This window comes from Lithobates pipiens, unplaced genomic scaffold, assembly GCF_037356315.1.
Source record: "Lithobates pipiens isolate NorthernLeopardFrog02 unplaced genomic scaffold, aLitPip1_a1.2 Scaffold_16, whole genome shotgun sequence".
Classification (NCBI taxonomy): domain Eukaryota; kingdom Metazoa; phylum Chordata; class Amphibia; order Anura; family Ranidae; genus Lithobates; species Lithobates pipiens.
Window position 1 is genome coordinate 641,143,940 of NW_027507748.1, and position 17,478 is coordinate 641,161,417.

The following is a 17,478-nucleotide window of genomic DNA, read 5'->3' on the forward strand; positions in this document are numbered from 1 at the left end:
GCCCCTATGCAAAATAATAAAAAAAAAAGGGTCAAGAAAGGACTGCCAGAAACATGTCTAGCAAACATAATAGCCACCAGGAAAGCAACTTTTTCCAATCTGACGGGACTATTAAGGTTCAGGCTTCGCCTGTCAGTGGGAAAACCCACAAAGGGGTCTTCAGAGTATGGGACCCATAGAAATGGACCACAACCCTGGACTTGTATAGCACTGTGCGGCTACACTCAATGCACTTTGTGCCAAGGTGAGCACCTAACACTAGGGTGACCAGATGTCCCCGGTTTCAGGGGACAGTCCCCGGATTGAGGACACTGTCCCCAGACTTGATTTCAACAGGAGCTGGGGCAATTTTCAGACAGTCAGTGCAGAATAATAAAAAGAAATCTGAATTACACCCCCCCGCACCTACTAGCTTAGGGGGGTGTATTTTTTCCCCATTATCTGTGTCCCTTTCTGATGTTGATGTGCTGATCAGAGCGGATGGACGATTTCTTCAGTTTCCAGCACATGCCCATTCAGCTCCGTTCACATGTTCTTCTGCCTTGGCCGAAATCCAGGCCAGCTGCCTGCCTGCTTATCTCCGTGCCTTCCCCGCCAGAGTCATTTTCCTCCGCTGCCCACCCAATAGTAGCCGGGGCCCAGAGAGTGAGACCTGAGAGGCTGTGAGGCCGGCAGGCGACGGGCAGAGAGAGGCAGCTGAGCTCAGCTGACGATGTCCAGAAGCAGGAATAGAGGGGGAGGGGATCCCATCGTGGGGCTGCCAGTGCCTTCAAGGCTTCAACACAGGTGTGCTTTGGGGGTGTCTGTGAATAGACTACATTGCACGGTGTCTCTCTGGCATAATGGATGGTATCAGAACTCACAGGCAGCAGCACTTATTGGTCATAAAATCAGCACCCAGCACCCATGTTATGTGACACACTGTGACAGCCAGCCAGTTTCTGGTCACCTGATAGATTTACTTCATTTCTGGGCATCGGAGCCAATCAGCAGATCCGGCGGACTCATCTAGTGGTCTGCCTATGTAAACAAGGCAGTTCACCATTCTGTCAGTGTGGAAGACATTGATCCTGTGTTCCTGCAAAGCAGGTACAGGGATCTATGTCTTCCCTTAGTAAAAGCCCCTCCCCCACAGTGAGAAAACACTTGTTAGGCACACATTTAACCCATTGATTGCCCTAGATGTTATCCCCTTCCCAGCCAGTGTCATTAGTACAGTGACAGTACATATTTTTAGCACTGATCACTGTATTAGTGTCATTAAGTCTGACAGAATCTTTTCATCAGATATTCCGATCGTGTGTGGGCCTCATCTGACTTTTTCCGTTGAAAATTCTGATGGACCTAGAAATAGAACATGTTCTAAAATATTTCCGACTGAACCGATTCCTATCAGGAAAACCGCTCGTCTGTATACTGTTCCAAAGGACCAAAAATGACGCATGCTCTGAAGAAAGTACGAGACAGAAGCTATTGGCTACTAGCTATTGAACTTCTTTTCTAGTCCCGTCGTACATCACCGCATTCTAGATGGTCGGACTTTGGTGTTTTCGTGTCTAGGCAAGACAGTTTCAATGGGACTCCGTCGGAACTCTGTCAGAAAAACCTTGGGAGTTTATTCTGATGGGAAAACGGGTTGTGTGTACGCGGCATTAGTGTCTGATTTGTCACCACAATATCGCAGTCCTGCTATGAGTCGCCGATTGCTGCCATTACTAGTAAAAAAATAAATAAAAATAAAAAAAAGTATGTTCCCGGATTTCATTTTAAAAATCTGGTCACCTTACCTAACACATGATCCAGTGCTCGTAGCAAACATAACAGGCTGGCTGCACGTAGAGTCCAGGAAAATAAAATTTATGATTTCTGTGCGTGGGGATGGGGGCACTTTTTTTTTTTTTTTTTTTTTTTTACACTGTCCATAATATATATATATATATATATATATATATATATATATATATATATATATATATATATATATATATATATATATATATATATATATATATATATATATATATATATATATCCTATTACAAGGAATGGATCGAGAGATCTGGGGTTAAACCCCCCCCCCCCCAAATCCCTTTACCTTTAGGCTCCATGCACACTGGCTTAAAAAACAAAACAAAAAAAAAAAACACCACTTTGCTCCTACAGCAGTTTTGTGTTCTGCCTGTAGAAGCTACTCTATGTTATCCTGTGTGTCCATGCACATTAGAACAATTACAGACATATTTTAAGCTCAACTTTTAGAGTCAGGGAAAAACCCTTCTGGTTCGCAATTCTGATTGGAGCTCACTGGCAGAAAAAAAAAAATAATTTAAACTCTGAAACGTGTCTAAACCTTGTACAGAAAATGCTCTATATGAGCATTTTTTACTGCCAACAGAATAGATTTTTTTTTAAGCCTAGCGTGCATGGAGCCTTAAAAGCAAAAGATAACAAAAAACTTTGATCTTTTACTTAACCACTTCAATACAGGGCACTTATACCCCCTTCCTGCCCAGACTAATTTTCGGCGCTCTCACACTTTGAATGGCAACTACTTAGTCATGCAACACTAACACTGTACCCAAACAAAATAAGTTTATAATTTTTTCATACAAAAAGAGCTTTCTTTTGGTGGTATTTAATCCCTACTGGGTTTTTTTTTTTTGCGACAAATGAAAAAAAGAGCAAAAATTAAAAAAAAAAAGTTTCTATGATAACATTTTGCAAATAAGTAATTTTTGTTCATATATTTGGGCCAACATTTATATTGCTACATATCTGGTAAAAATAACCCAAATGTATGTATTATGCCATTGTCTCAATTGAAAATTTTACTGGGGTAGGGGTGGGTACCATCATCCATATATTATAGAAAAAAGGTGCCTGGGGTCACCTTAGAAGTGCCCCTAGCAAAAGGGAGAAGAGTTTGGACTATCTCGGTACCTCAAGGACAGACGGGGATATGTATAATTTTTATAAAAGAATGATTTAATAATATATAGACAATAAAAACATTGTGGTACAAGACCACATTGACAGAAATTGTTAAATACAATCAATCAATAGTTACAGCCATGTATGCTGCTTTAAACATTGTAGAAGAGCTGGATATGTCCCCCAATATTGAAATGGGGTATTGAATATGATGCGTCTTGGCGATTGTCCTTTACTAGTTTCGCAGCAATTGCTGCTTCTTCAGAAGGAGCCAGTCATAAGCATCTATTGAAATAAATCAATCATAATTTCATGTTTAAACCACCATTTGTAATATTGGTACATATTTCAAAACAGGGAGATTATTTTCTTTAATATCGTAGAAAACTGATATGAGTTCTGAGAAAAAGATACACAAGCACTGCTTACCTAGAAAAAAATAAAAAAATAAAAAAATAAATAAAAAAAAAACTGCGGCAGTACTGACAGAAGCACCCGAAGGCTTTTTTCCTCCTGCGGCGGGCACAGGAGGCATCGGGGACCACTGGGTTCTAAATTTGCTAAATTTACAAGTAGTATGGTATATACGCCAAGACTCACCATATTCAATACCTTATTTCAATATTGGGGGTCATTTCCCGCTCTTCTACAATGTTTAAAGTAGCATAAATGGCTGTAACTATTCATTATATTTAACAATTTGTCAATGTGGTTTTGTCCCACAATGTTTGTCTATATATTATTAAATAATTCTTTTATAAAAATTATAAAAAATGATAAAATATCCCTGTCCTTGAGGTACCGAGATAGTCAAAACTCTTCTCCCTTTTGCTAGGGTCACTTATGAGGTGACCCCAGGCACCTTTTTCCCATATTAATGTATATTATTATTTGGTCTGTGTGAAGGTTATAGAGTCTACAAGCTATGGTGCCAATCATTGAAAATTGATCACACCTGATGTACTGACGGCCTCTCATTTCTTGAGGCCCTAAAATGACAGGAAAGTACAAATATCCCCCCAAAGGACCCCTTTTTAAAAAGTAGACAGTCAAATGTATTTAGTAAGTTTCAGTAAGTAGGTGAGTTTTTTTTAAGTTGTAATATTTTCTCAATCCTTGGAAAAGGGAAGACTTTTTTTTGTCATAAGATATTTCTCACACACAGCATATGCATACTTCCAATTACACCCAAAATACATTCTGCTACGCCTCCCAAGTATGGCGATACATTTGTGTGACTTTTACACAGCCTGGCCACACAGAAAGGTCCAATATGCAGGGAGCAACATCAGGGGTTCTAGGAATATAAATTACACCTCTAATTTTCTAACGACCTACTACATTTTTGAAGGCCCTGAAGCACTAGGACAATGGAATTATCCACAAAATGACCCAATTTTAGAAAGCAAACACCCTAACTTATATTAGCCAGTTTTATTGGCTCTTCACCCCGATCGCCACTCTGCACAACCCCTAGGGGCGCACACGAGCGCCGTGCACAGTGCATGTGACCGGCTGTGTTTGGACACAGCCAGTCACGTGTTAAAGAGCCATTTGTTATTGGCTCTTTACACGGCTCTGGGTTGGGCTGTGTCCGAGGGACACGCCTCATCCCCGATTGCCACGGCGAGAAATAGAGGACGTCATATGATGCCCACCTAGGATAGGAGATCCCATCTGCGGAGGTCATTTGACTATGGGCTGGTAATGAAGTGGTTAAATGAGTAATGTGCTCAAGTCCACCCTGGATTGGAAGTGACATCATGACGTCGCTCTGGTCCTCCAAACTGGTCTTTGTTCATCTGTGTGACCAGCCGGCCGCAATGTCGGATCGGCTCTTGGGCGTGCCATTAGCCACTGGCTGAAGAAAAAATAAATAAAAATACTGGGGTTATGGCTGACAGCTTCAGCCATAACATCAGTAAACCACTCGCAAACCACAACTTCTATATACGTATTGCGATCAGCAAGTGGTTAAATAAAAAAGGACAGTTTTTTTTTTGGACATGATCATATTTTCAATATCAATGTCACAATTTCTGCCAGGGTATGCAAACTGTAAATAGACACTTTAGTCATCGTTTCACAATCCGCAACAGCAATGTGAGCCTGCCATGCGCACCCTTTCAGTCAGCCACTGGGCTGCCTTTATGATGGACCTGAAATACAGCCCAATGGCCAAAAAAAGTTTGCCTTTAGTCACAATTTAAGAAAGCTTTATACAGTGAGGCATGAAGCCAAACAAACCAAAATAGATTTAGCTATTAGTTTTACTACAAAGAAAAAGCAGAGGGCACAAACGCCTAGTGAATTAACTTTTTATTTAATTTATTAAGACGCCAAAGACATACTAACAAACATGAGACGTTAAAACGCATGTCATGCACAACTTCAGTGTGAGGGATGACAATCTCTGCGGTTGGAAAGCCGATGCATTTCGGGAGACAAACTCCCTTTCTCAGAGCTAAGCTTGAGGAACATTTTTTTCAACTTAAGATCATTGTGATGCATTTCAGTGTTGCAATGTATATTGTGTTATTTGGTTGACTAAAATAAAAAAAAATAAACACACACACTTTGCGCTCCCTGTCTAAATATGCGAGAATTTCTGCAGCTTAGTTGTATTCTGCTATACAGTATATCAGGGATATGCAATTAGCGGACCTCCAGCTGTTGCAAAACTACAAGTCCCATCATGCTCTGCCTCTGGGTGTCATGCTTGTGGCTGTCAGTCTTGCTATGCCTCATGGGACTTGTAGTTCTGCAACAGCTGGAGGTCCGCTAATTGTATATCCCTGCAGTATATAATAAATAATCTGCATTATCAAGCCAACAGCCATTACAGCAGGTACACTTTATATTCAGGAAGATCTGTGTTAAAAAAAAAAAAAAAAAAAAGGTTTTCGGAAATGTACTTGGTAATGTCCATTTAAGTGTTGGCTTGTGAGACGATATCTACGGCCCAGATTTATCATGAGATATATTATTTGGACATGCGATTTAGTTTCATGGATCTGGTAGTGTATGAGAGAAGTGAACATGCAAGAGGGTACAGGGACAGCAGGCAGGAAGGAGGTATAAAGAAGCTGGAAGCAGCACAGAGAAAAAAAACTTACAGGCAAAGGGTGACACTTTCCAGTTCCAACCTGACACAGAGAAAAAGGAGGTAGAGAAAGAGTAAGGCAGGGAGTGCAGATATCAAAAGACCCCTCTCCCCACAAGGTCACCTTGTCAGGGCAGAGCACAGGTAAATAAAAGCAATAGTATCATTAGGTCTGGAAATATAAGGTGATAAGATCCTCAAACACCAAACTGGATGAAGCCAAGGAGGAGAGATACAAAAAAATATATAGATTTTAACTTTTCCCCACATTGCACAAAAAGGACAACACAATAAGGTAGTAGACGTACCTTTCCCTTTGTCAGTGATTTGTATGCTACGCGAATAATGAGCCAAGACCAGATCATGTGGAGAACTTGAAGTATTAAAAGGATACCATTAAAGAGCCACCATGATGGGTATGGACCAATCAGCTCCCAGCTCTCAAACAATGTTGTGTTTAGGATCCTGCAAATAAACAAAACAAAAACAAGTTTTATCTAAAGTGTCTTTTTTGTATTAAGTGCAAAAGGTCTTTGCGCATTAGAAAGTTCTACAGCAAAACCATAGTAAGTACATGGACACTGGCTTCTTTAAAGTGATTGTAAAGTCTCTGGGTTTTAAGGCAAAAAAAAAACAAACAAACATTTTATACTTGCCTGCTCTGTGCAGTTGGTTTTGCACAGAGCAGCACAGGTGGAGCTCCAGGCCCCCACAGCAAGCAGCTTTTAATTGTATTTGGGCGAACTTGGTGGTCACGAAGCCTTAGGTGATCGCCTAATTAAAGAGCCAACTTCCTCTTTCCCCCCCCGATCGCTCAGTTTGGACAGGCAGCCCACTCTAGGAAGAGCCCTGGTGGTTTCAAACTCCTATTTACCAATGATAGAGGCCACTGTGCTCATTGGGACCTTCAATGCTGCAGACATTTTTCTGTACCCTTCCCCAGTTTTGTGCCTCGATACACACTCCGTCTCAGAGGTCTATAGACAATTCCTTGGACTTTTTGGCTTGGTTTGTGCTCTGACATGCACAGTTAACTGTGAGACCTTATATAGACAGGTAACAAGATGCACCTGAGCTCAATTTTGAGTGTCATCATGGCAAAGGCTGTGAATACGTATGTACATGTGATTTTTTTTTTTTTTTTTGATAAAATTGCAAAGATTTCAAACAAACTTCCTTCATGTTATTAGGTATGATTTGTAGAATTTTGAGGAAATTAATGAATCTAATCAATTTTGGAATAAGGCTGCAACATAAAATGTGGAAAAAGTAAAGTGCTGTAGATACTTTCTGGATGCACTGCATGTTCAAAGTCCAGAATTTATAAAGCTTATCCAAGCTGTCAAAAAGAAGATGGAGAGTTGAAATTACACACTGCAGAGCTCAGTGAGAAGAGCTCATTGGAGGGAAGGGACACACTCTCTTTCATACCGCACACAGGAACAGAGCTGAGGCTGTCAATCAACTGGAGCTCCCACCTGTCACCTTTTTTTCCGTGGTGTCAGGAAAAATTGTCAGAAGTGATTCATGCTGGCAGTTGAGGAACAAACTAGGGATGCACCGAATGGGTTTTTTGGTGCCGAAACCGATACCGAAAATGAAAAATACACTAGGCCGAAAACCGAAACCGATACCGAAAATGACCGTTTTAAAAAAATATTTTTATACAGGAGGTGGTCAGAGACTGGGGACATGGTACAGGAGGTGGTCAGAGACTGCATGCATGGTACAGGAGGTGGTCAGAGACTGGGGACACGGTTCAGGAGGTGGTCAGAGACTGGGGACACGGTTCAGGAGGTGGTCAGAGACTGGGGACACGGTTCAGGAGGTGGTCAGAGACTGGGGACACGGTACAGGAGGTGGTCAGAGACTGCATGCATGGTACAGGAGGTGGTCAGAGACTGGGGACACGGTTCAGGAGGTGGTCAGAGACTGCATGCATGGTACAGGAGGTGGTCAGAGACTGGGGACACGGTTCAGGAGGTGGTCAGAGACTGCATGCATGGTACAGGAGGTGGTCAGAGACTGCATGCATGGTACAGGAGGTGGTCAGAGACTGGGGACACGGTTCAGGAGGTGGTCAGAGACTGGGGACACGGTTCAGGAGGTGGTCAGAGACTGGGGACACGGTTCAGGAGGTGGTCAGAGACTGGGGACACGGTTCAGGAGGTGGTCAGAGACTGGGGACACGGTTCAGGAGGTGGTCAGAGACTGGGGACACGGTACAGGAGGTGGTCAGAGACTGGGGACACGGTACAGGAGGTGGTCAGAGACTGGGGACACGGTACAGGAGGTGGTCAGAGACTGGGGACACGGTACAGGAGATGGTCAGAGACTGGGGACACGGTACAGGAGATGGTCAGAGACTGGGGACACGGTACAGGAGATGGTCAGAGACTGGGGACACGGTACAGGAGATGGTCAGAGACTGGGGACACGGTACAGGAGATGGTCAGAGAACGTGGTACAGGAGGCATCCCCCATTGCAGGCCAGTGTCCCCCATTGCAGCCAGTGTGCCTGTGCCCCATTGCAGCCAGTGTGCCAGTGTCCCATTGCAGCCAGTGTGCCAGTGTCCCATTGCAGCCAGTGTGCCAGTGCCCCATTGCAGCCAGTGTGCCAGTGCCCCATTGCAGCCAGTGTGCCAGTGTCCCATTGCAGCCAGTGTCCCATTGCAGCCAGTGTCCCATTGCAGCCAGTGTCCCATTGCAGCCAGTGTGTCCCCCTTTGCAGCCAGTGTGTCCCCCTTTGCAGCCAGTGTGTCCCCCTTTGCAGCCAGTGTGTCCCCCTTTGCAGCCAGTGTGTCCCCCTTTGCAGCCAGTGTGTCCCCCTTTGCAGCCAGTGTGTCCCCCTTTGCAGCCAGTGTGTCCCCCTTTGCAGCCAGTGTGTCCCCCTTTGCAGCCAGTGTGTCCCCCTTTGCAGCCAGTGTGTCCCCCTTTGCAGCCAGTGTGTCCCCCTTTGCAGCCAGTGTGTCCCCCTTTGCAGCCAGTGTGTCCCCCTTTGCAGCCAGTGTGTCCCCCTTTGCAGCCAGTGTGTCCCCCTTTGCAGCCAGTGTGTCCCCCTTTGCAGCCAGTGTGTCCCCCTTTGCAGCCAGTGTGTCCCCCTTTGCAGCCAGTGTGTCCCCCTTTGCAGCCAGTGTGTCCCCCTTTGCAGCCAGTGTGTCCCCCTTTGCAGCCAGTGTGTCCCCCTTTGCAGCCAGTGTGTCCCCCTTTGCAGCCAGTGTGTCCCCCTTTGCAGCCAGTGTGTCCCCCTTTGCAGCCAGTGTGTCCCCCTTTGCAGCCAGTGTGTCCCCCTTTGCAGCCAGTGTGTCCCCCTTTGCAGCCAGTGTGTCCCCCTTTGCAGCCAGTGTGTCCCCCTTTGCAGCCAGTGTGTCCCCCTTTGCAGCCAGTGTGTCCCCCTTTGCAGCCAGTGTGTCCCCCTTTGCAGCCAGTGTGTCCCCCTTTGCAGCCAGTGTGTCCCCCTTTGCAGCCAGTGTGTCCCCCTTTGCAGCCAGTGTGTCCCCCTTTGCAGCCAGTGTGTCCCCCTTTGCAGCCAGTGTGTCCCCCTTTGCAGCCAGTGTGTCCCCCTTTGCAGCCAGTGTGTCCCCCTTTGCAGCCAGTGTGTCCCCCTTTGCAGCCAGTGTGTCCCCCTTTGCAGCCAGTGTGTCCCCCTTTGCAGCCAGACAGCCAAGTGTGTATTGCAGCCAAGTGTGTGTCCCATTGCAGCCAGACAGCCAAGTGTGTATTGCAGCCAAGTGTGTCCCCCTTTGCAGCCAGACAGCCAAGTGTGTATTGCAGCCAAGTGTGTGTCCCATTGCAGCCAGACAGCCAAGTGTGTATTGCAGCCAAGTGTGTGTCCCATTGCAGCTAGACAGCCAAGTGTGTATTGCAGCCAAGTGTGTGTCCCATTGCAGCCAGACAGCCAAGTGTGTGTCCCATTGCAGCCAGCCTGTGCAGGGAAGAGAGCCGCCTCCGCCGCCTGTTTGATCACAGCGCCGGGAACATCACAGCTTTCATTTCAATAGCTGTGTGTTCCCGGCCGCGCGCCGTCACACACAGCCACTCCCCCTTGTCCGGGCACTTTGATAGACAGATCATCCGTCCAATCCTGCGGATGATCTGTCTATCTAAGTGTCCGGACAAGGGGGAGGGGCTGTGTGTGACGGCGCGCGGCCGGGAACACACAGCTATTGAAATGAAAGCTGTGATGTTCCCGGCGCTTTGATAAAACAGGCGGCGGAGGCGGCTCTCCTGCGCTATGCACCCCCCATGATGGGCGTCACCAGGGGCGGGGGCGGAGCCCCGCCCCCACCCAGGCCACGCCCCATTTTCGGCTCCATTATCGGACGTTTTTCTCTTTCGGCAAAATGCCGAAAAGGGCATTTTCGGCCGATATGTTTCGGCGGCCGAAATTTCGGTGCATCACTAGAACAAACCAGCAGACAAAAATTACTCTTAAATTGAGACAAGTCCACACTATAGTGGGATATTATTTATTCATATTGCATGTCTGAGGTTTACAACCACTTTAAGCGACCTGAGACAAAATCGTTTTCTCCCTATGCTAGAATCACCATTGAGGTAGCTGTATATCCCCAAGCGTCTCTTCTCCAGGGAAATTAAGTTTAATATTGTAGTCCTTCTTTATAACTGAGGTCCTCCAGCCCCCTTATTAGCTTTGTTGCCCTTCTCTGGACTCTCCAGTTCCAGCAAATCCTTCCTGGGGAATGGTGACCAGAACTGGAAAGCGTATTCAAGATAGATGTGGCTGGAACAGGGTTTTGAAAAGCGGCAGCATTGTAGTCTCATCTCTTAAATAAATACCATTTTTAATGCATGTTAAATACTCTGCTAGCTTTGCTTGCTACTACATGCCATTGCAGAGTCTGATCAACTAGGACTCCCAGATCCTTTTCCATCCTAGATTCCCCCAGAAGTTCTCCCTCAGCGAGTAATTTGAGTTCATATGTTTAGCCCCCAAGTGCAATATGCTACATTTTTTAAACATTAACCCTAGGTTCACATTGGAGCAAGTTGGCATGCGTTTTGACATGTCAAACCAGCAGCAATTGCTGGCAATGGCACCATCCGAATTGGCGCGGCTTTGCACAGAGCCCCAAAAGTACTTTCTGTACTACTTTTGGCAACTTCGGGGGGTGTGCGTTCCATAGGCATCTGTGCAGTAACCCGCACAGATGTCTCCGAAATCGTCCCCGAAGTCAGGACTGACATGCGGGAAAGAAATAGTGTGAGTTAAGCGGAACTTGCACGATCTCGCTCCCGCTGTCAGTGTGAACCCGGTCTTAACCTAATTTTCCATGTAGTCGTCCACTCATTTATTTTATCAAGGTTTTCCTGTAAAATTTCTATATCCTGCTGTAAAGTTGTTACAGTCATTACCCTACTTAGCTTTGTATCATCATCCAAACCCTGGTACACACCGCCGCAACTTGTCATGTGAAGTCACGCCCCATTAACGGCAAAGGAACCGTTCTTATTGGTATGACTCAAGTCGCTCCCACTTAGAAATAAAGTTCCTGCACTTCATTGGGGTGACTTCAACATGACTTGCATTGACTTCTGTTAAATAAGTTGTATGCAAGCTGTGATGAAATAGCCCAGGGGTGTTGGTTTTTGAAGCTGCTCTGGTGTGAACCGGCACCAAGCATGAACTTTTCCGAAATTTGAGCTACATTAGCCCTTTCACTGGACTACACATGCCAGCCTTCTCTTCCCCATGTGCATCACTGAGCCTTGTTCACCCATGACCCTGTCGATGGTTCACTAGTATTCCTTCCTTGGACCACTTTGGTAGGTCCTGACCACTGCAGACCGGGAACAAAAAAAAAAAAAAAAAAAGCCGCAAATTTTGGCGTTGCTCTGACCCACCTAGCCATTACAATTTGACTCTTGTAAAAGTCACTCAAAATCCTTACGCTTGCCCATTTTTTCTGCTTTCAACTACATTGACATGTTCATTTTCTGTCTAATATATCCCATCCAGTTTCAGATTCCATTGATAGGATAATCAATGTTATTTGGTTTACCTGTCAGTGGTGATGATATGGCTGATCGGTGAATATTATCCACCAATGAAAACAAAGTGTATTAAGGATTCCACTAGTAGGTGAACAGTGCATGGATAGTTTAGTCAAACACGCAATAAACTGCTGGTACATTCACAACAACCAATCAACAACCCACGTCTGCTTGGCTTTACAATAGTATTTCATTTAGGCCTGAAAAAGCTCAGTACATCTTTTTTTTTTTTTTTTTTTACTCATCTAAAATACAGCCCATTATTTACGATGTGGCTGTACACAAACGCACATAAACATGCACTGCTTTTTTCATGAGTGTATATATATAAAAAAAAAAAAAAAAAATCAGCTTTCTAGGTCAGCATTTCGACACAAGTAAATGCACACAAATCCGCACATATGAATATTTTGAATAGACTTTGCCTATAGAATGTATTGTATGCATAAATACACGCAACACCATCACTTAAAATTGCATCCAGAAATGCCGACATTCAAACATCAGTACCGTGTGCAAGAGTCCTTAATATAACTGCCGTTAATGGAACAGACAAAAATAAATCCATCATACCTCCGAGGGCAGTGGTATATCAATGCAAGCAGGTGAGACATTTCTTGTATCTTGGCACAAAGGTAAATTCAGACTATGGTTTTCCTACAGAAGTAGAACTGTGGCTCGGGTGGTACCAGGAGCACTTGGCATAAAAGTGCAAATATGCACAGAACGGTAAACTAAGTTTGCACTAATTTATTGCCGACAGGTCTGCATTACCAATCACGGCTGTGCTCTGGACTGAGTGTACACTCCACCGCACGTGTCACATGTACAATATAATGGAAAAGAGAAAAGTCCTGAAAGTCACACATCTCTGCAAAACCCTGTAAGGTGGAGTAGGACAGCCTCATGCCTGGGGACATGGTCTGGATAGAGTCCAGGCTGAGGCTGTCCTACAATTTCTTACGGAATTTTGTAGAGATGTGTGACTTTCAGGACGTCTCTTTTCCATTAGAGGTCTAGAGCTGGGGCAAGCTATGTCTTTGTCTGCACTCCTAGTGGTTGCTACATAAGAGGACCCATTGGAGCCTTGAGGGGCACCCGTACATTTAGTTTGGGTCACATGCACTCTACACACACAAAAATTGCTAAGAGAAGGGGAAGGGCGTTTTTTTGGTCAGAATAGGCAGGGTGTCTTCTACTAAAAATCTCACCTTGTATTTTATTTTTTGTTACGCTTTAACCACTTTTGAACCACCCACTGCACATTTACTGTGGCAGAGCGCCCCTCCCTGCGCAAAACAATGTACCTGTATGTTGGCGTTTCTTCCTGGGTCCACAGCGTGCGCCACCTGCGACCTGCACTGTCTGCCGGAACCCGTTGATAGGAGAGACAGAACGGTGGTCTGCCTATGTACACAGACGCCACTATTCTGTCTGAGAGGAAGATGAAGATCTTGTGTTTTGGCCAAGCAGGAACACAGATCTCTCTCTTCCTCCAGTTAGGCCATACCCCACAGTTAGAAAGCATGCCCTAGGAGCATAACTAACCCTTTGATCGCCCCTGATGTTAACCCCTTCCCTGCTAGTGTCATTAATACAGCGACAGTGCTTTTTTTTAGCACGGATCACTATTAGTATTACTGGTCCCCAAAAAGTGTCACTTCGTATCCAATTTATTCACCGCAATGTCGCAGTCATTGCAGCTAAAAATCGCCGATCACTGCCATTACTAGTAAAAATAAAAATGCCCTAAATATATCCCATAGATTGTAGACGCGATAACTTTTGTGCAATCCAATTAATATACGCTTATTGGGATTTTTTTTTTTTTTACCAAGAATCTTTGTTTTCATTTTATTTTTTAATTGTCGCTCTTTTCTTGTTTATAGGGCCGAAAAAACAAACAAAAAACAAAAACAAAAAAAACGCAGAGGTGATCAAATGCCACCAAAAGAAAGCTCTATTTTTGGGAATATAACGTTGCATGGCCGCACAATTGTCAGTTAAAGCAACGCAGTGCCGTATCACAAAAAATGGCCTGGTCAGGAGGGGGGGGGGGGGGGGGGGTGAAACCTTCCAGGGCTGAAGTGGTTAAAGCTCAGATAATAGTTGCCATAAGATATTATGGAATAATAAACACAGTTTCAATCATATTTTAAGGACAACAAAGGATTGGCTGTATGAAAATGCTGAACACTGCCACAGGCAGATTAGTAAAGGCTTGGTGGATTTAAAAGGAAGTTGTATTTGACATTATAGCAAAGCAGTCAAGGTATAATGGAGTTGTATGAAAAATATATAAAGGTTACACTATAGGCAATAAGCAGCCCGTGCTTCTCTACAATGGGATGCTCATATTAACTAGGACAGCGATTCTCAACCAGGGTTCCGTGGAACCCTAGGTTTCCTCCAGGAGGTTGCTAGGGCTTCCTTCAGCATTGGGCAATTTCTGCCTCTCAGATAAGTTCCCACTGACACCATCGAGGAGGCAATTCTTCCCAATGACCATTGTAAGGTGTAAGGACCATTCTTCCAACTGACCATCACACTATTGTATCATGAGTTATAAATTTCAAATTTTTTGCAGGGGTTCCCCAAGACTGGAGAACGACTTCAAGGGTTCCTCTGTGCTGAAAAGGTTGAGAAAGGCTGAACTAGGATGACTGAAGACTGTTCACTGAGGATTCAGACCAATCCAGAGCATAAGGCCCCTTTCACACGGGCGGATAGAATTGTGCTTTTAGCTGCGGATTTTATAGTTTTCTACCGCAGCTAAAAGCACACAATGCTTTCCTATGGCCCCATTTATACACTGCGTTTAGCTGCGATTTAGTTACATGTGGTTTGGTGCGGATAGAAAAAAATAGAACCGATTGTGTCCAGGAGCGATTTAGCGCAGCTATCTGCACATAACCGCAGGGAATCACAGTGTACTATTTCACCTGCTGATACAGCGTGAGAAAAAAAAAAAAAAAAAAGATATAGATGGAAATAGATGGTTTGAAATGCAGAGGGCCGAAATGCATCATGGGTAGATTCAAGGGACCCAAGAAAAAACAAATAAAAAAAAAAGGGTTGCTATGGGAATTACTACCGCAGCTAAACGCAACCGCATGTAATCACACTGTACAAATGCAGCTGATCGCAGTGCCTGGAGTCTTGAATTTCACAGAACAAATTATATGCTTTTAACTGCAGCAGAACAGCCGTCCGTGTGAAAGGGGCCTTAGGGCTCTAGAAAAACTAAAAAACAGCCCACTGGCCACCCAGACCATGACGATTGGATGAAATCAATAAGGATGTGTGGAAGACGGGTGATGGTGGGCCTAATGGAGGAAGCACCTGCAGGATTAATGATTGAACTGACACTGATAAGAACCCAAGTTCAACCAAAGTACTATGCAGAACTAAATCACAAGGCAAAAATACCTAACTTTGTACTCATCACCACAACTAGCATTGTATATACTACACTAAACCCAAAATAAAGAGAATATATTCAACTCTTACCATGTTGGGAAAATGAAAATACGCGTGACGACAAAAACCAGCCCAAACGATATGAACATAGTGTCACAGAACCTCTGGTACTTTGCATAATTTGCCATTTTTGCTGCCTTTAAGAGAAAAGAAGAGTACCAATAAGTTAGGGAATACATAAAGGAAACCGTGATAAAAACACAAGAAAACCATGCATGTGGTGGGCACATTACAATGACGTTCTTCATTCAGTTTATTGTAATAAGTATGACACCCAGAAGGTCTCCACACATAAAAAACACATCCGAATGCCAGCAAACTGCTCTGCAAATCAAAACTGCAAAATGCAGATGGGTTTTAATTGCCGCTTCTTTTTAGATTTACAGGAAAGAAAAAAAAAAAAAAAAAAAAAAAAAAAAAAAAAAGACACACAATGTCAACCACCAGTGTCAAATGTATTAAATTGTTACTAAACCCAGGAACCTGCATACACTAGATCTGGTCTACCACAGTACACAGAACATGGAAATGCAATAGTTTTAGAGAATATAAACCGTTAAATACCCTTTCCCTTCAGCAGTATACAGGTAGAGCAGTTTTGTGACTTCTATCATTGTTTGTTTAAAGCTTGTAAGAAGAGTTTTCATACTGCACTGTCTGTCCTATCAGGATGCAGGACCCCTGACCCTTTGTCTGGGCAGTGCAGATTGGCCCAGTGATGATCACATGAACCAAACTGAGCACGTGTAGCCCGACTCCTGTAACGGTCTTATCCGGACATGTTTTGGAGACCATGCAAGAAGGGGAGGATCTGTGCATACAGGATCAAACAGCCTTTTTACACAATGCGGAGGATTAACCCCCTTGGTTCCACAGTATATCAAGCATGCTTTACTACATATACACACTGATTTTACTGTTGTGGGTTTAATAACACTGTAAAAGGTCAACCGCCAGCAATCGGGTTCACCAAAAAACTGCATAAATAAATTGATTGCTAAAATTCATTCACAGCTATGTATACCGATTTCTTTTTTACAGAGCTAGATAGGTTAGTGGTGGCTATAGATGCAGAGATTTTAGTCTTAGCATGGACTTCCACTTTAAAGCTGATCTCCATTTTTCATTTAACTTTAGTTTGTTTGGACCAAACAAACTATGTAGCAAAAAACTTCTGAATGGCTGCACTAATCCAGCTTTATTACAAAATTTTCATAAAAGCAGAGCACACCAGAAAGCAGCATGAGGCCCCTTTCACACAGGCTTTCCGGTCAGGTCCGCTTGTCAGTTTTTCCAGATGGACCTGATCAGAGCCTTCATTCCCTCCTATGGAGAAGTGGATGTCAGCGGTGACATGTCCGCCAACACCCACTGCTGTCAGATCAGATCCTGTCCATGACATTATTTTCCATCCGTCTGGTGGATTGGATGGGATGAAAATGGACAGATGGTCCGTTTTCATCAGATTTCCCTATAGAGGAAAGCGGGGCTATGACAGGTCCGTCTCAGCACAGTGAGTGGAGACAGGCCTGTCGGATCGATCCCCCGCTGAGAAACTGCTACCGTAACATGGTGCTGCATAGTGTATGTAGCCTCAGCTACATTCAGTTTATACAGCACTGACAGCCACCGCAATGATTAGTGAAGTAAATAAAAATCCACTCCATACAACAAATCCCGAAAAAGAAACAGTGATCAAGTGCTCTTACTCTTATAGACAAAATAAGCAAAGTCCATTTAAAAATCAAACTCCTACAGCAAAATATTATTGGTATTGCTCCCACATGTAGTGATCAAGTGCTTGTGCTCATATGATCATAGTGCAAGGTGACTCTCACATGGATTTGCGCTCACCATAAGAATTTCGACCTTCTATTGCTAGATAGGTCACAAGACCCCTATAGGCTTCTTTGAAGATACGCTAGCATACCTGTCTGGTGTGGTGCAAA

At 44.2% G+C, this 17,478-nt stretch overlaps 1 protein-coding gene across 2 annotated transcripts in view; it reads right to left on the reverse strand.

Moving 5' to 3' along the window:
* The window catches only part of CERS5 (ceramide synthase 5), a 142,220-nt gene that overhangs the window by 22,468 nt on the left and 102,274 nt on the right, over positions 1 to 17,478 (reverse strand). The window contains exons 8-10 of one of the 2 annotated variants that reach the window (XM_077484300.1): positions 15,560 to 15,666; positions 6,343 to 6,499; positions 6,048 to 6,077 (exon numbers count right to left, since the gene is read on the reverse strand). In XM_077484300.1, coding sequence (XP_077340426.1) covers positions 6,048 to 6,077; positions 6,343 to 6,499; positions 15,560 to 15,666 — 294 coding nt within the window. The remainder of the gene's footprint in view (positions 1 to 6,047; positions 6,078 to 6,342; positions 6,500 to 15,559; positions 15,667 to 17,478) is intronic. The other variant, XM_077484301.1, reaches the window with a different exon arrangement.